The 19,114-nt window shown below is 44.7% G+C and overlaps 1 protein-coding gene across 2 annotated transcripts in view; it reads left to right on the top strand.

Annotated features, from left to right (window-relative positions):
• Positions 1-19,114, top strand: part of exoc6 (exocyst complex component 6) — a 149,786-nt gene that overhangs the window by 25,636 nt on the left and 105,036 nt on the right. For both annotated transcript variants that reach the window (XR_008811869.1, XM_056297792.1), the window contains exons 3-8: positions 2,244-2,291; positions 2,682-2,772; positions 3,788-3,833; positions 13,746-13,799; positions 15,524-15,674; positions 17,230-17,388. Coding sequence is in view for 1 of the 2 variants with exons in the window: in XM_056297792.1 (XP_056153767.1) it covers positions 2,244-2,291; positions 2,682-2,772; positions 3,788-3,833; positions 13,746-13,799; positions 15,524-15,674; positions 17,230-17,388 (549 nt within the window). In the remaining variant the exon portion in view is untranslated. The remainder of the gene's footprint in view (positions 1-2,243; positions 2,292-2,681; positions 2,773-3,787; positions 3,834-13,745; positions 13,800-15,523; positions 15,675-17,229; positions 17,389-19,114) is intronic.

The following is a 19,114-nucleotide window of genomic DNA, read 5'->3' as shown; positions in this document are numbered from 1 at the left end:
TACCTGCAGTCACTGTATTGTTTATAAGGGTGGGGTACCTGCAGTCACTGTATTGTTTATAAAGGTGGGGACACCTGCAGTCAGGTGAGACTGAAGAGGTCACTTAGATGATGATGAAACGTTTCTCTTTCAATAAACATTGTGTACAGATGAAGTGATTCAACTTTGTGATCAGAAATGGAGTTAAAAATTAAGTGCAGGTTTCTGTGAAGAGATGGGAGAAGAAAAATATGTTCTTTTCATAAACCTGTAGAAATGCTGTAGTACCTGCTATAGTGTTTTTATCTCAAGAGGGTAAAAATATATGAATACAAGAAAGCTAAGAAAGAAACTGAGACAAGGGTAGTGACAGCAAGGGCAAGAGCATATGAGGACCTGTTACAACAGACAGATAAAGGAAGTAGAGAAGGATACACACACACACACACACGCACACACACACGCACAACTTTGTTAAAAGAAACATTCAACGGCAGGGAAAGTGCTCAACAAATGAGTAAAACAATGCAGTGAGTAAGGTATACATCATGAGAACACTAAATGAGTTTCTCACATCCATTAAGGCAAACTATGCTGTGTCCGGTCTACATGTCGTTGATCCTTTTTTAGGTCCTCTCTCTCTGTCCGTTATCAAACAAACAATTACATTGTTATCAAACAATTATCTGAAATTCAACAGTAGTAAATCTGAGCTATTCCTCATCGGCACTATATACTACTACTACTAGTACTAGTACTTTCAGCTGCTCCCGTTAGGGGTCCCCACAGCGGATCATCCGTTTCCATTTCTTATTGGCACTGTACGTATATACTGCACTCTCAAAAGCTAATATTTGCTCCCCGTTGTTGGAGCCCAGCGTACTTGTCTCCACACAGGTTCGGAGCCTTGATGTTATCTTGGACAGTTCTTTTTCCAGTCAGATAAACATTGCGTCCCGGATTGTCTTTTTCCATGTGCGAAACATCTCCAGACTGTGCCTTGCTTTAACACAACACTCCACAGAAGTCTTAGTCAGTGCTTTGGTCACATCACTGATTTACTGCTTCAGTGTGATCCTGGCAAGCATGCCCACCAAACTTCTCATCCAGAATTCTGCAGCAGGGACACGTTCAAAGTCCACTGAACATGTCCCTCCCCTGCTGAGTCAGTTACACTGGTTCCCCTATGTCGCAACAGATTGACCTTAGAATTGTATTATTAACATTCGGAGTCCTTTATAATCTATCCCCTGCTTACCTCACAGACCTCCTTCAGACTCACATTCCCTCTCACTCCCTGCGGTCTTCATCAGCAGGTCTGTTAGCACTACCAGCCATCAACCTTAGCTCAGTGGGTGCCAGAGCTTTTTCCTATGCTGCACCCAAACTCTGGAATTCCTTTCCCCCTCACATCCGCATACTGGACTCCATTACAGAATTCAAAACTGCTCTTAGATCCATCTTTTTGGTCCACGGTGGTGTAGCGGTCTGAGCATCAGCTTTGTGTCGATGCAGTTGCCTACTGGGGTCCGGGGTTCACGCCTTGTCTCGTCAGATCTGACTATGGCCGGACTCGATGGGAGCAGCAATAATTGGCAACGCTGTCTTCGGGAGGGGGGCGGAGTCGGCTTGTGTTCGTCACGTGAATGCGTGTCTGTGTGTGTCAGAAAAAGCAGTGGTTCGGCCTGGATTCGCCTCATCACGAAAGTGGGGCGGCGTCTCCTTTGAGACTGCCGGCCGGGGAGATGCAGTTGGCGAACGCATGCAGTATGAGGGTGGGAGTTTGAACTAAAATAGGGATCGACTGGCCACTAAATTGGGAGAAAAGGGTCAGAAATAAATCTTTAAAAAAAAAAAGAAAACCCATCTTTTTGATCTAGCTTGTTGTTCACTTTAACCACATCAACCGCATCCGCTGCATCAACTGCATCAGTCGCATCAGCTGCATCCGCCACATCAGCTGCATCCGCCACATCAGCTGCATCCGCTGCATCAGCCACATCAACTGCATCAGCCGCATCCGCTGCACCCGCTGCATCTTGGATTTAACTCATTGCTGAGCTCTGCTCTGTTTCTTATTCCATGTTTTATTGTTGATTGTACTGATGTTTTATTCTGCTTTGTTTATTGTATTATTGTATCTTTGTTTTTGTCTGTATGTTTCTAAATGACACCTGACAGCATTTTGTTGAGGTCTAGGTTAAAAAAAAGGAACTGCTCCTTTAAGAGGTATGTTGTCAAATGAAAACTGTCTCTCTACCTAGGGTCAAGTGACAGACACAAATCGAAGACTACAGGAGGCTGGGAGGGAGGTATGGACAGTATTTACATGCACCTCTCATCTCACAGTTGTACTTACTGACACAATAACTTATTTACATAAACAGGCACAGCTAGTTTTATGTGTGCTGTCAGTAGTGGACACTGCATGTCTGTGCGCTTGTAAACTGTTAAGACATAATTCAGATGTGTCCTGACCAGTCCTTCATGTTGCTGATTTATGGTGGTGTGCCCTTCTGTCTTCCTTACATCTGTCTTTCACTGCACCCTTTTCCTATTCTCATGCTCTTTGCCCTTGTCTTCCCTTTGTCCCCTCCTTCACCCCTCTGAATATCTTGTACCCTCTCCCTCATTCCTCTCTTTCTTTGTCGTCCGGCCTTTTTCCTCTGTCTTTCTTTCAATCTGTATGTGTCCTCCATCAGGTGACTGTTCAGACAGAGGAGGTAATCCGCTGTCGAATCCAGCAGAGGAATATGGCCACCACCGTGGAAAAGCTGCAGCTCTGTATTCCAGGTGAGATGATTGTTTGATGGGATATTCTTGTTCAGAGGTGACGTTGTCTCCTTGGCACAGTACATACACATGTAATGGATATCAGCATTACATGTAACCCCAACATAGCGGCGCAGTGGTTAGCAGGGTCGCCTCACAGCAGGAAGGTCCTGGGTTCGAGCCCCAGGGTGGTCCAACCTTGGGGGTCGTCCTCTGTGTGGAGTTTGCATGTTTTCCCTGTGTCTGCGTGGGTTTCCTCCGGGTGCTCCGGTTTCTTCCCACAATCCGAAGACATGCAGCTTAGGTGAATCGGCCGTACTAAATTGTCCCTAGGTGTGAATGTGTGTGTGTGTGTGTGTGTGTGTGTGTGTGTGTGTGTGTGTGTGTGTGTGTGTGTGTGTGTGTCGGTCGGCCCTGTGATGGACTGGCGGCCTGTCCAGGGTGTGTCCCCACCTGCCGCCCAATGACTGCTGGGATAGGGTCCAGCATCCCCACGACCCTGAGAGCAGGATAAGCGGTTTGGATGATGATTGGTTGGATGTATCCCCAATACCCCAGTACCAAATTCAGCAGTTTCTGTGCATGTCAGCCAAAGCTGGTATGAAAACACTTTGAACCAGTTTGACAGGCATAGCGTCACATCAGACCAGGGTAATGCAGTTTTTGTGGACCTTGTCTGTTGTGTTAAATCTTTCTTGTTCAGCAAGTGGGAGCAACAGTATGGTATCATGTGTAGGGAGACCACTTTTCAGTCAGACAAGTCCCCATTCTAGCAAGCCTCTTCCTCATCCAAGTGTCCTTTTGAAAGATGCTGTCCTGTAGCTGTCCCTCTGCTCTGAACCCCAACTGGAGTACAGCATGCAGAAATGAATTTCCCTACGAGACTTGTTCGACATGTTATTTTTTTTCTGAACTCAGCCTTTCTGAAGACCAAAAGGCTATCAGCAGATAAAAGCAAGGCATACTTTGAGTTGAATTTTACTTTAGTACTGCTCAAATAAGCAATATCTTTTTGCTTGCCTTCCTTTCTTTGCAGTTCTGGAAATGTACAGTAAACTAAAGGAGCAGCTGGAATCCAAAAGGTACCAAAATCATGTTTTATGTTTCCTATCATAATTTGCTGCATTAATCCCAGGTGTTGTACTATGATGTCCTTCATCTTTTTGAAGCCTAATTTAAGGTTCTTTTTTTTTTTTTTTCAAAATGTCCAATGTTTTGATTACGTAACACTATGAGCTGTGTTGCTCTAGGAGCTAAGGTTCTTTTTTTTTCTTTTCTTTTTTTTTGATGGAGGTTCTCCATCGGTCAAGAACCTGTTCCAACTGTGTTAGAGAAGCCAATCAAAAGTCTGGGAAGATGGTGCGATTCAAAACTGAAGGACACTCATGAGGCACACGAGCTTAGGAAAGAAATCATTAAATGTCTGGAGAACATCGACCGATCTGTGCTGCCCGGCAAGCTGACAACCTGGTGCCTGCAGTTTGGTTTACTACCCCACCTTATGTGGCCACTAACCATGTATGACATCACCCTCACAAGAGTTGAGGAAATGGAAAGGGCGATCAGCTCTTATGTGAGAAAATGGTTAGGTTTTCCTTGATGCCTGAGCAGTGCAGGCTTTTATGGTCAGGGGCCACTCCAGCTGCCTCTCTCTAGCCTCACAGAGGAGTTCAAGTGCACTAAAGTGAGAATAGAGATCACCCTGGCAGAATCAAGCCACACTGTGGTCCAAGCTGCTGCCCCAACCCTGGCAACAGGGAAGAAATGGATGGCCAAAAATGTGGCTGAGCAGGCAAAATCTGCTCTCCACTATGGCGACATCATGGGCCAAGCCCAACACGGAAGAGGGGGCTTGACAGAAAACGACCTTGCTGATACAAGGCATCCTCATTAGAGCGGCGAATGTTGGTTGTGGCCGAAATCCGCCGACAGGAGTCGTCAAGTAGGTGTGGCTGTGTCACACGCTAAACAGGGCCAGTGGATGAGATGGGAGACTGTGGAAAAATGTAAAGATCACACTGGACAATACATTTTTTTCAAACATTTTGCTCCCTGAAAAAAATGAAAGATTACGATAGACAATGTCAAGCTGAACGCAAAAATAATGTCAGATTTGCTGTATCTCGTAGGAATTTGGAGAAACGTTAAAATAACTTGTATTGAATTTAACATGTTTTAATCGCATCACGATGCTGACACATTGTGTGGAAAGACATGTGGGAGATGGAGTCAACTAGGGTAAGTGTCCTCATTCGAGCAACCTACAATGTCCTTCCTACCCCTAAAAATCTCAACCAATGCCTGGGTGAAGATCCACCATGCCCCCTGTGCTCAACACCAGCTACATTTAGACATGTCCTCACAGGGTGTAATGTAAGCCTCTCCTAAGGGCGGTACTCCTGGAGACACATCAAGTGCTCAAGTGCCTGGCAGGAAAGCAGGAGAACAACCAACAATACCTTGCCAGGGTACCCTCCTAGCAGAATGGTTAAAGCCCATGCCACATGGTCGCATCCATCACCGGTTCCAATCCAGTCGGCGACCTTTGTTGCATATCTTACCCCTCTCTCGCTCTCCCCCATTTCCTGTCTGCCTTAACTATCACTGTCTAATTAAAAAAATAAAAAAGCTAAAAAAAAACCTTACCAAAAAAAAAAAAAAAAACAAGCAAATGGAAAAAAAAAATGCCTTGCTACCCAGAACAGCCAGCCCAGTTATGACAGTTGCCTTTGTTTGGGAAGGGGATGAAAGACAGAGGAAGATTCCATCAAGGACCAGGTTTGGACAGCTGGAGGCAGTCTGGGACTGGCAGATGCTAGTGGACGTGAGCCAATGGCTTATGGTTCCATCAGAGATAGCCATCACCAACTTGAGGCCTGATCTGGGCCTGTGGTCCAACTCTCAGCGCATGGTGTATTTTGTGGAGCTCACAATCCCTTGGGAAGCTGCTGTGCAGGAAACTTTCAGAGCTTGCAGAGCTTGCAACGGAGGCAGAACAGCGGGGCTAGAGAGCAGAGATCTGCTCTGTAGAAGTTGGATGTCGAGACTTCGTGGCAACATCAACTGAAAGGTTGATGAGGGACCTGGGGATCAGCGGACAAGCCCTATGCCAGGCTATCAAGTGAACATCAGAGGTGGAGTAGCCAGTGGTTGTGGCTGAAGAAGAAAGACCCCAGCTGGTCTCCCAAATAAACTGGCTAGGCAGATGCAGAGGGGTTGGTTCTGAGATGTCAGAACACACTGCTGAACCTCCTGGAGATGTTGTGGACCCAGTAAGTGAAACGTTGATAAAAGTAGGAGCCCACTTCACAACCCCAATGACGTGTCTGTCCAGCTTTTCTCAACATCACAGTAGCATAGGTCAGTGCTTAAGTCTTCCATCGGCACCGGGAGCATGGGAGTTTGAGGGGGCACTTTGGATTTTAACATCAGGTTCTGTGTATTCAAAACCATTGACTTTGCTAAAAAAAGAAAAGCTGAGGAAAACATTTTACTATTCAAAATATTCAATATTTGTTCAAGTTGATTGGTAAGTTAAGTTTGAAGTCTGTTTAAGGAAACAACTATCATGCCAGTCCCTAGGAAATCTAATATTACCTGCCTTAATGACTGCCACCCCGTTGCATCTCAGTCATCTCAAAATGCTTTGAGTGGCTTGTCAAAATCATCACTTTCTCACTCCCCGACACTTTGGACCCGCTGCAGTTTACATACCACAGTAACAGTTCTATAGACAGGGCTGCACATAACTTTTTTGGTCTGGTTCTCAAGGGAGCATCTGGAGATGTTGCTTGGTACTCAGTCTTTACGTGGCACAGTTATCCTACAAACTGTCGTCGTCACTACCCTCCCGACTGCTCTCTTCACTGTCTTCCTCTCTTTCAACCATGGCAGATGAAGATGTAGGCCTACTTCTTTCTCCCTGGTTGAGTCTGCGATTAGCTGTTGGCATCCATAAGTCAACAGCTGGCTTTGGGTCAAGTGGATGTGCACCAGGGATGACAGGTGAGAGTCTGACAAGCGGTATCTGTACTTGCTTTTTATTATATTGAGATGTGAAAATCCCCTCTCACATGCAGCACTGCTCAAGGGCAGTGTAAGGGACAACAGAAGGACTTTATGAATGTTGGAGTAACTATCTGGATTACTTACCTTCACTATGTTGACCAAGTCATACACAGAGGAGTATGCCAAACGTTGTCCTGCTTGCTTCAAACACATCCATTCTCTTACAGTGGAGTTTCTGTCAACAGACAAGCTGGCTTCATATTTCTGGAGGACGTTAGTAAGTGTTGTGTTGCCGAAACTGTGGAGGTCTTGCATTTCTTGAGGCCAAGTTGAAGGAGCAAAAATTAGAAATTGATCACATGACTTAAGGGATTCATATCTACTCTCAAAATCATGAATTGGATCTCTCAATACATCAGCCTTGTCCCTGTCAGCATCAGCATGTGAAACAGTCTCTTTCCTCTACTTGCCTTCACTGTCAAACAGTAGTGTCAGCTGTCCAGCAGCTACCATGAGCTCATCTTTGCATTCACCAATAGTCAGTTTATCTTGCTGGAACATGAGGGAGGTGAACTGTAACATGTTTCCAGGGTCCAGCATGTTGGCTAGGAAACACCGAAAACGCTCTGCAGACATGTTTTAGGTCACTGTCATCACTGTAGACACTTGAATTTGAATGGCAGGTAACAGCCTCCATATTTTCAACATAGTCTCTTGTCTCCATGCAGACCATCTGATGTGGTGAAACTTTCCTAGTTTCACAAAGGCAATGCCATTCTTGTTACATATCTTCTTTAGTTGTTCTTTTCTTTTTGCGCCCCCTCTCCATAAATAAAAGCTCAGCAACTTGACAATGGAGCGATTAAATGTCTCACAGTATGGCACCATGTGATCAGCTGACTTTGTGCAGTCCTCGAGGGTGTGGGCAGTACACAGAATATGCACAAGGGAATCCCCGATCGTCACCATCTGACGCAATTTGGGAATGACCCCATTGTAAACTCCAGCGTTGACTGCTGCTCTGTCTGTACACACCAAGACCAACTTCATCTTCCACTGATACCTTAAACCACAAGTATGGAAGAGCTGCTCCAGTCCGTTCACTATCTCCTGTGCCGCTCGGTTCACACCCAGATTAATTAATCCAAGGAAATATGAGGTAACCGCTCCATAGCTAGACACAGACACAATGTACACAACTTTCTGCTCCACTTGTGTTGTCTTCTGATCCATCAACGAGCACGCCCCAAAATTCAGCTGCTTTCAATTTTTCAATCAGTTCTAGACTGACTGTGTGATGCTCTGCATGATGCAGATCCCCCCTTCTCATGAATGATATGCACTCCCGACATTAATTCCAAGCCTCTTGAAAAGCATAATATCCTCCTCATATGAACGTGTCGGGCATGCATGTTTCACTTTGTGAAAGGCCAACAGAAAAATCTTACACAGTGCTTGATGCTGTTCTTTATTCAGTTTGTCCTGCCATTGTCAAGAGGCTGAGTGGATTTCTGATCCTGGCTGCACATGTTATTGTTCGCACTGTTTTTGTGTGCTCTTTACTCTTCTTGTGCTTTTCAAAAGCTGGATGACTGAAATGTTTTGTCCCTATATAAAAGGTGCTGCTTTTATCTGTGAGGTTGGGATTTTCGCAGCATATTTTGCACCACATCTCTGTGCAGTCGGCATCTGTTTGGAGCCAGGCTGCTTCCTGCAGCCACTTTTCTGCGAATACACGTTTTTTTTATGTACGGGTTCAGTCTGGCAGTTCTTTGGAGGTGGCACCCCCTTAATCAAGAATGAAGGCTAAACATTGCGCGATTAACAACTGAATATTAAAATTGTCACATTTGTCATAATGACTTTCTTTCCAGTGATATATGGAGAAGATCCTGTTGTTTCAGTATGTAATTGTGCCCCAAAAATATTGGTACACAAAGCGCCTCTTTTTGTATTATCTGCTGCGCATCATTTGTTTTGACCATGTATGTGCACCTGTGCACCAGTTATGTGCACTTCTGTCTATAGATGCCCTGTTAGGGAAACCAGAGTTCCCTCCATGTTTGTCATTAAGTGCAGGAAAGTGATACAGAACATCTCCTTCTCTCATTGGATCCTGGAATTCCTACAAGCAGACCCAATGTTGTGAAGGTTGGCACCAATACCATCTCCACTGTAAATCTCAAAAAAGGATCTCCCTAGGACTGTGTGCTCAGGTTCCCCCCTACTCCCTGTTCACCCACTCCTTTGTGGCCACATGCAGATCCAACATCATCATTAAATTCAACGATGACACCCCAGTCATTGGCTTGGTCATGGACCACGACGAATCTGCCTACAGAGAGGAGATTGAAGCATTGGCAATTCGGTGCCAAGAAAACAGCCTATTTCCCAACATCAAGACTGTAGAGATGATCGTGGACTAAAGGATAAAGCAGGGATTAGGACACCCTCACATCCACATCAGTGGAACTTCTCAAGAGAGGGGCAACAGTTTCAAATTACTTTGAGTAAACATCAATGAGAACTTTACCTCATATCACTGCACAAACATTGTTGTCAAAATGGCTCAGCAGCACCTTTTGTTCCTCTGTAGGCTGAAAAAGTTGGTACTAACTCCCCCCCCCCCCACACACACACACACATCCTGACCAAGTTCTACAAGTGCACCATTGACACATTGAAAGTACCCTGTTTGGTTGCTTCGTTGACTCTCTTTTGCACTGTGAATTTAATGTTGGGCCAGTGCAACTCATCATATTTACATTTAGATCTGTAAATAAAGGGGTGGCAAGTACACCCAGGAAGGGAAATAATCAGTGTTTCTCCTTTATTGCTGTCTGCCTGGATCTCCGTAAAGGAAGGGGCCATTCTCTAGCTGGACAATTGACCCTCAATATGCCCTTGTTTACAGCAATCCGACCTCACTGCAGCGCTGTCACGGCCGACAGCCAAATGAAGGCAATTAGGCAACGGTAGCCACCCTGTGTGGGAATAGGACAGGGTTGGTGTATGTGCCCATATGCATTTGTGTGGTGTCTCCTCTCTGCACTAATGACATGGCCTAAACTCTCCTTGAGGGAGTCAAGCTAAGTTCACATGTAACAAACACACATGCTTATTGTACAGAGCACACTTTCACTAATACTTGGCTCACAGTGTGCTTGAAGTCACGCCACTTGCTACTGTTGTGCCCCTCTGGCGCCATCTGAAATCCAAGAAGCCCTTCTCTGTGTAGGTGCATCCAACATATTTTAGACTAATTGACAAACCAATTAGATCCCTCATCAGCCTGCCCATCAACCTAATGATGGAAGTTTCAGCACAATTAAACATTTTTAATAAACTTTTAACAACACAACAATCAATGAGGTTGAGCAAGAGATCTCAATCAGGAGATAAACATGCCCGATGAAATGCCTTGAAAAGCCCCTTCATAAATGGTATTTGCCAGCAGCACAACACTACTATTCTTTTGGAGCAGGACAGCCCATAACATTTTTCAGTGCATCCAAAGGAAATATAGCCTTGAATTTAAAATGTGTGGACATTGATAGTTTTATTGCTGTTCATTTCCATTCCCACCAAATCAACATGATATCTCATGCATATTATGCAGCCCTGGATTTGATGCTGTCTAATGCTATATCAGAGCTATACTTGCACTTTAATTTGGTCTGTTCTCAAACACCAGTTGACTTGGTGATGTTGAACACATTCCTATGTTAATAGACAGGCTTCAGGAAGTGTTTACCCCCAATATTTATTTTGTTTAGCTGTGTTGAAAAGCCATATTAAAATATATTAATTGGATTTTTTTTTTATTTCCAGAGGTAATTTGCTATAAAGTCAAAATAAAAAAAAAATAGTCTTTAGATGTCTTTGGAATTATATTAAAAATAAAATGGGCAAATTGCTTAATTTTTTTTTTGTTGATTCCCCCTCCCCCTTTTTCTCCCCAATTGTATTTGGCCAATTACCCTACGCTTCTGAGCTGTCAAGGTCTCTGCTCCACCCCCTCTGCCAATCCGGAGAGGGCTGCAGACTACCACATTCCTCCTCCGATACATGTGGAGTCACCAGCTGCTTCTTTTCACCTGACAGTGAGGAGTTTCACCAGGGGGACATAGCGCGTGGGAGGATCATGCTATTCCCCCCAGTTCCTTCTCCCCCCTGAACAGATGCCCCAACCAACCAGAGGAGGTGCTAGTGCAGCGACCAGGACACATACCCACATCCAGCTTCCCACCCACAGACACAGCAAATTGTGTCTGTAGAGACACCCAACCAAGCCGGCGGTAACACGGGGATTCGATCTGGCGATCCCTATGTTGGTAGTTAATGGAATAGACCTCTACGTTACCCGGACGCCCCAAAAGCCTTTGTGTAAACTTTTATTGACAAGTTGTATTAAAATTTTTTGAGTTCACATGACATTACTAGGGTCCACCCAGCTGGATTTTGAATCCACCTCTATACTAATGTTCAGCTGCACAATTCCATAGTAAATATCACTAAAATTGTGAGGTCGCCCAACTGAAACATCAGATCAGAATGGTCTTGCTGTCATGAGAACCAAGTAACTACCTGTGGAATTTCAAGATGAAGGTGTTTGTAGCCAAAAACCTGGAGAAAGTTACAGAAAGATTGGTGAAACTTTGAACCTTCTTAGGAGCACTAAGTCTATTGTTAAAAAAAAGACACAATCCAGGACTCTATCACAATCAGGCTTTTGGAAGAAGATTTTCTGATCTGATGAGGTAAAGTTGAGGTCTTTGGGCTGAAAAGCAAAGCACTATGTTAGGCACAATCCAACACCTAGGTTGTTTTCTTTCCAGCTGAGAAACATTGCAAAGGTCAGGCCCATTGTGTCTCAAGCAGAGATGGAAATGTTAATTAATTCCTACATGTCATCTTGTCTGGACTACTGTCACCCCCTTTTCACCTGCCTCAGCACATCATCCCTGAAATGTTGACAAGTGGTCCAAAATGCTGCTGCGAAACTCTTGACCAGGTCCTCCAAAAAGGTTTCATGTGACACCGCTTCTGATTGCTCTTCACTGGCTCTCCATCAAATTCAGAGTCCGATTCAAAGTTCTTGTGATGACCTATAGAGCTCTGCATGGTCAGGCTCCTGTCTACATTAGAGATCTACTGAAGTCCTGTCAGCAGCAGGCCTCTAAGGTCCTCTGATCAGGGTTTGCTGGTTGTTCCTCGAGCTACTTTTGAGGTTGTGGCTCCTAAACTTTGGAAGTCTCTCCCTTTGGTCTTAAGATTTGTGGACACCTTTAAAAAGCAGCTCAAGACTCATTTGTTTAGACTTTTTTTGTAATTTTTCCATTTATTTCTGTTTTTGTTATGATTTATGTATGTATATATGTTTATGCTTTATTTCCACTGTGAAGCACTTTGTGACGTCTCTGCTCTCGAAAGGTGGTATATAAAAGTTACTTATTTACTTGCTAACAACATCCTTAATGTCAGGCATGGTGGTGGATGTGTCATTCTGTGGACCTGCTTCGCAGCGGGAGTATTCAGAAAGCTTTTTGCCAAAGAAAAGATGGATCCAGCTAAGTTCTAGCAAATCCTTTTGTGTGGGGAACTAATTGTCACCAAGAGATTTGTGTTTAAGGCAAAGATTTATGTTCCAACAGGACAGTGACCCAGAGCACACAGCAAAAACTACTAAGAAATAACTTACTAAAAGAAGGTTAATATAATGGCATTGCCCAACTGAAGGCCAGACTTTAATCCCATCCAGAAGGCCCACTAATACTGTGAAGAACTTACTACTTGGGGCTGTGACTCACATTCAGGACTGAGATGGGAGAAACTGTGCTTCACTGCACCAACTGGCTGGCCCCTCACTGGTTTCTGCTCCCTGGCAGGGTGGCAAAAAGAATGCCATTTTCAACTTCACAAGAAGCTCACATGAAATATGTGCTTTTGTTTGTCAGAGTGCATGCAGGGAGGACTCTGACATGAATGGAAGATGCTATTGTTTGTGGACTACATAATGTAACTTTTTGACCTTCACACTATCTCTTCACACAGTCGGCATCTTGCTCGATGAGTCATCGAAAGTCCATTGAGTTTCTATGGAGCTTAGCAGTCATATTATGTTATGTGACTGACTGAAGTACCGCTGAAAAGAATTAGACATTTCTTAACTTTTTGTGGGCATCGCCCATCGATAGCCTGTTAGTTATTATTTTTCTTGAGTTGTTTCCCTTCCATAGTGACAAAAGTCCCGTGGATAAATGTTCCATTTGCAGTGAACAAAATGGAGGTGAAGCTGATTATCGCAATCCAAAGTGACCCTATTCTTTACACCTAAAAGTGTGCCGCTTTGTCTTGGGAAAAAAAGCAACGCTTGCATTAAAGTTTCTTTAGTCAGTGTTAAGTGAAGTGATAATAATTTTGGAGTTTGTACTGATATTTATAGCTTCAGATTAAAATAATTCTCTTAGACGCAAAACTTTGTGGCTACACGTAACAATGATACGTCTCACACACTGATCCACCATTGTAAGGAAGAGTTAAGCGACTTGTCGGCTAAGGGGCTGGCTGTGTAATGGCAGCATAGTAGCAAGCCCTCATGTCACTGTTAACACACTGTCTCCACAGGGGAGCGTGCTGTTGCAGCGTCATGCTTCAGGTTTGCCTCTTGCTAGCAGGGCAGGAAACACTAGTGAAGATAGAGGGTAAAATAAACACTGCAGTGTACAAAACATGTAGTGTGTCCATGTGCTAAACTGATACTAGAGAATTATTCAGGTTGACTTTACCGCATGTATTGAATATACTGAATCTGTTTCATATGGAAGGAATTATTTTCTGTTTTATACTGCCTTTGATTCATTGTCAGAAAACAATGAAAAGTCCAAGGGTGTAAAGAAACTTGTCTTAGTCATTTATGACCTAAAATACTAATGCCCCAACCTCAGCATTCTAATATTCCTGCCATGTATTGTTAATCTCCTCAGGTACTACGCTGCGTTGAAGACCATGGAGCAGCTGGAGAAGGTCTACATTCCCAGGTGGGTGTACATCTGTGTGCATTTAGAAAGCATGCTGAACTGTAGAAAATGTCAGCATGTTTTATTTTATTAATGTGAGCCATGACAAACCAGCTAAGAGCTCAATGTCTGCAATAGAATGGCATAACGTGTACAGCTACACATCTTATGTAGTTATATACCCACAGACCTCACATATATTGGACTGTTTCTTGTTTTTGAAGATAATCTAAAGGTGTACTGATGTTGCCTAGCTCGACAGTCACATTAGATAGCCCCCCCCCTCCCAAGTCACAAGTGGGCTAGACCGGGGCAGACGGTACATCACTGATACACTCTGCAGTGGCTTACATGTGCAAGCATTCAGCAGCTTTTTCCTGGCTCAAGTTGTGACATTTGTCAGGCAAGATTGTATTCTATATGTATATTCTATACATACTGGGTGAATGAGTGCATATGCAGCCTATGTGGAAGAAGGAAGGAGTGGAGGTTTGGCGGTAAGAGGTAGATATCTGGTTTTGGTCTGATTTTAATCATTTAGGATCTTGACATAATATATAGTATGAGGAAGTCGGGAGTGGCAGAGAAGTATGTAGGAGTGGTGCAGGATATGTATGAGGACAGTGTGACAGTGGTGAGGTGTGTGGTTGGAATGACAGATGGGTTCAAGGTGGAGGTGGGATTACATCAAGGATCGGCTCTGAGCCCTTTCTTGTTTGCAATGGTGATGGACAGGTTGATGGACGAGATCAGGCAGGAGTCTCCATGGACGATGTTTGCGGATGACATTGTGATCTGTAGTGAGAGTAGGGTGCAGGTTGAGGAGAGCCTGGAGAGGTGGAGGTATGCACTGGAGAGAAGAGGAATGAAAGTCAGCAGGAGCAAGATGGAATACCTATGCATGAAAGAGGGGGGCAGTGGAATGGTCAGGATGCAAGGAGTGGAGGTGACAAAGGTGGATGAGTTTAAATACTTGGGGTCAACTGTTTAAAGTAACGGGGAGTGCAGAAGAGAGTTGAAGAAGAGAGTGCAGGCAGGCTGGAGTGGATGGAGAAGAGTGTCAGGAATGATTTGTGACAGAAGGGTACCCACAAGAGTTAAAGGAAAGTTTACCAGATGGTAGTGAGACCAGCTATGTTATATGGTTTGGAGACAGTGGCACTGATGAAAAGACAGGAGGTGGAGCTGGAGGTGGCAGAGTTGAAGATGATAAGATTTTCACTGGGAGTAATGAAAAAGGACAGGATTAGGAACGAGTATATTAGAGGGACAGCTCAGGTTGGACGGTTTGGAGACAAAGCAAGAGAGACAAGATTGAGATAGTTTGGACATGTGTGGAGGAGAGATGCTGGGTATACTGGGAGAAGGATGCTGAATATGGAGCTGCCAGGGAAGAGGAGAAGAGGAAGGCCAAAGCGGAGGTTTATGGATGTGGTGAGGGAGGACATGCAGGTGGCTGGTGTGACAGAGGAAGATGCAGAGGACAGGAAGAAATGGGAACGGATGATCCGCTGTGGCGACCCCTAACGGGAGCAGCTGAAAGTAGTAGTACTAGTAGTAGTAGGGTCTTGACACAATACACCATTAATATGAAATTTGCTTTCAATTGTGTCTCAGTACTCTTGACAACAACACGTTCACTGTCAGATGACAAGTTTTAAATAAAGTTACCTTTGAACCCAGTTATCCCTTCCCTTTCTCTTCCAGAGATAATGATGTTACTTGTCTTCTGGACTGTGTTGTAGGGTCAACCAGTACAGGTTCTGCCAGATCATGGCAGAGAACCTACCCATACTGAGAGAGGAGATTAAGGAGATCTCCATGTCAGACCTCAAAGACTTTCTTGAGAGCATCAGGAAGCACTCGGACAAGATTGGAGAGACGGCGATGAGACAGGTATGAGAATATATATAAAGCATATAACATACTCTTTAATGTTTTCTTCTTAAAAGGACAGGGACAAGGAGACAAAGGAAAGTGTAGAGTGGTTAAAAAAATAAGTCATAGTCAAGGGTGGGAGTAACATTTGAACCTTGAACTGTGAGTAGAGTAAAATAAAATAAAAAATTAAGTATTACAAATTGATGTCCTCACTTTCTTGAGTGGGCTTTACTTGAATGATGTAGCCTGTCGACTTAAAGAAGTTGTGTTTTTCTTAGTATGATATAATTCATGAGGTATGCACATGGTAGTGGTCCTGTCTGAACACCACAGTATGGTCAGAAGTAGCAGTACTACCAAGGTACACGTGGGAGCATCTTTGAATATCTGATTGCAAAGTGACGTTGCCACCACACTCAGATAGCCTGTGAAGAGAAAGTGGATTTGAGGAGCTTTAATTCAAGAAATGGAATCACCCAGACTCAATAAAATAAAGACCGGAAGACCTGTTGAAATCCAGTCAGTCCAGATCATTTGTTGGGTTGGGTTTCCAACATTCAAAAAGCCAGGTTTAATTGACACGTTCAACAACTTGTGAAACATTTGGCAGTGAAATGGTAAATTGATTGCAGCTCTTTACTGCAACAGCCACTTGAAGCACTTTACACTCAATGAACGCCTCATATTCAGCCATGCACACACACACACAAACACACACACACACTCATACACACTCATACACCGATGGCAACCATGCAGGGTAACAACCAGTTCATCTGCAGGAGTTAGGGATTAGGTGTGTTGCTCAAGACGCCTCAACATTTGTACAAGGATGAGCTGAGGACTGAACCAGCAACCCCTCAGTTACCAGATGACTGGCACTACCTATGAGCCACTGTCACCCCACTGTCTGAGTAGTCAAGGTCCTAGACCTCCATCCATTAGCTTAACCGCTTATCCTGCTCTCAGGGTCGCGGGGATGCTGGAGCTTATCCCAACAGTCTTTAGGCAGCAGGTGGGGAGACACCCTGGACAGGCCACCAGGCCATCACAGGGCCCACACACACACACACATTCATACTTAGAGACAATTTAGTTCGGTGATTCATCTGACCTACATGTCTTTGGACTGTGGGAGGAAACCGGAGGACCTGGAGGAAACCCACACAGACACGGGGAGAACATGCAAACTCCACACAGAGGACGACCCCCAAGGTTGGACGACTCTAGGGCTCGAACCCAGACCTTCTTGCTGTGAGGCGACCGCGCTAACCACTGTGCCACCGTGTCCTAGACCTAAACCCTGCATACATCCTGGAGTTGCAGACATGCGCTGGATCTAATCCTGTAGTCAGCGCTTCTGGTTAGCTCTGCAGTGACTCTCTGCTACACCCAAACTTATGAATAAGAATAAAAATGAAAATATTTTTTGACCAAGATTGTGAAATTTTAGCTGAGTGGCAAAGATTTGGTCCCGTTCTCTCTTAAGATGATCACTTCAGTCTTCTTGTGTGCTTGTATATGTGTGCGTCTTGTTTTATGGATCGTGTTTGTGCATATGTTCCTGCAGGCACAGCAACATAGGACTTTTAACAGTGCCGTGGCTAAGCAGGCTAGTATGGGCCACTACATGAAGCCAGTGTACTCCCTCAACGGACGCACCCACACAGACACACACAACGCACTGATGGTGGACGAAATTGGAGAGGAGGAGGAAGGAGATGATGAGGTCAGAAAAATGTGTGCTGTGCAAGTATGATTGTATGTCTCACCTGGACTGTCACTGTGAATGTGATGAGCTTTACTTTCAATGGCTCTTCTTCTGACTTCCAGTGGGGAAACCCTGGCATTTATAGCTGTGGTAAAGCCACTCCTCTACATGGAAGGTGAAGACACTCACTCAGAAAGCCTTTTTTGCCTTCTCTCAGAAGGTGCCAAAAACAAGGCACCTCCTGAGAGAGTGTCTTCAGTAGAGCAGTGGTCACCGTGAATGCCAGTCGGGACAAATGATAAGGGGGAGGTTTGGCGATGCTGTTTTTATGCCTGCCAAAATACTACCCCCATCTCAAGAATGGCAACTTTTGCGTCCATAGCGTAGCGGTCTATTCCGTTGCCTACCAACACGGGGATCGCCGGTTCAAATCCCCTTGTTACCTCTGGCTTGGTCGGGTGTCCCTACAGACACAATTGGCTGTGTCTGTGGGTGGGAAGCCGGATGTGGGTGTGTGTCCTGGTCGCTGCACTAGCGCCTCCTCTGATTGGTCGGGGTGCCTGTTCAGGGGGAGGGGGGAACGGGGGGAATAGCGTGATCCTCCCACACGCTGCGTCCCCCAGTGAAACTCCTCACTGTCAGGTGAAAAGAAGTGGCTGGTGACTCCACATGTATAGGAGGAGGCATGTGGTAGTCTGCAGACCTCCCCGGCTCGGTAGAGGGGGTGGAGCAGCAACCGGGACGGCTCGGAAGAGAAGTGATTGGCCGGATACAATTGGAGGGAAAAGGGGGGGGGGGCGAAATTAAAAAAGAATGACAACTTTTGTGTGATTAGTAATAAAAGAATAATACAATGCAGATAGGATCTGAGGGAAACACAACAGACATGTAAATATTTGAGGTCAGCATTCTCTCCCGCTGTCCATTTATAGTATGGCAAGAGACATGCCAAAAAGCACTCATTTGTGGGGGTGGCCCTGCTCCCTTATTTATTATAAATAGATATACCTAGCAGTCAATTCGTAAATATTTTCAGAGGATTGTTTGCTTGAAATATTATTTTACATACTTGTTTTTTTTTTATTTTAATAATTTTACATACCTTTATTTTATCATGTTAAAGTTTTGGGTGCCCATCGCTAAGCAACATATGGATTCAGAGTAGAGGCCCACCAGCAGTGGGTGACACAACTTATCACATTTCCATCTCTATCCTTGATCACCCTGACATGCTGCATATCCTTCCCAGCTCGGTCCCTCTGTCTAGCCAATCGGTACAAGTCCTTTTCTCCTTCCTTAGTGTCTAACCTCTCATACAACTTGCTATACGCCTTTTCCTTTGCCTTTGCTACCTCTCTCTTTACTTTACGCTACATCTCCTTGTACTCCTGTCTACTTTCTTCATCTCTCTTACTTTCCCACTTCTTCTTTGCCAACCTCCTCTTCTGTATAATTTGATGTACTTCCTCATTCCACCGCCAAGTTTCCTTGTCTTCCTTCCTCTGTCCTGATGACACAGCAAGTACCTTCCTAGCTGTCTCCCTCACTATTTCTGCAGTAGTTGCCCAGCCATCCGTAACTTCACTACCACCCAGTGCCTGTCTTACCCCCTCCCTGAACTTCACACAACAGTATTCCTTCTTCAACTTCCACCATTTAATCTTCGGCTGTGTCTTCACTCCCGTCCTTTTCTTGGTCTCCAAAGTCATCCTACAGACCACAATCCAATGCTGCCTAGCTACAT

Source organism: Lampris incognitus, chromosome 17 (assembly GCF_029633865.1).
Source record: "Lampris incognitus isolate fLamInc1 chromosome 17, fLamInc1.hap2, whole genome shotgun sequence".
Taxonomy (NCBI): Eukaryota; Metazoa; Chordata; class Actinopteri; order Lampriformes; family Lampridae; genus Lampris; species Lampris incognitus.
Note: the sequence above shows the minus strand (reverse complement) of the source record. Positions and strands in the feature narration are given on the sequence as shown.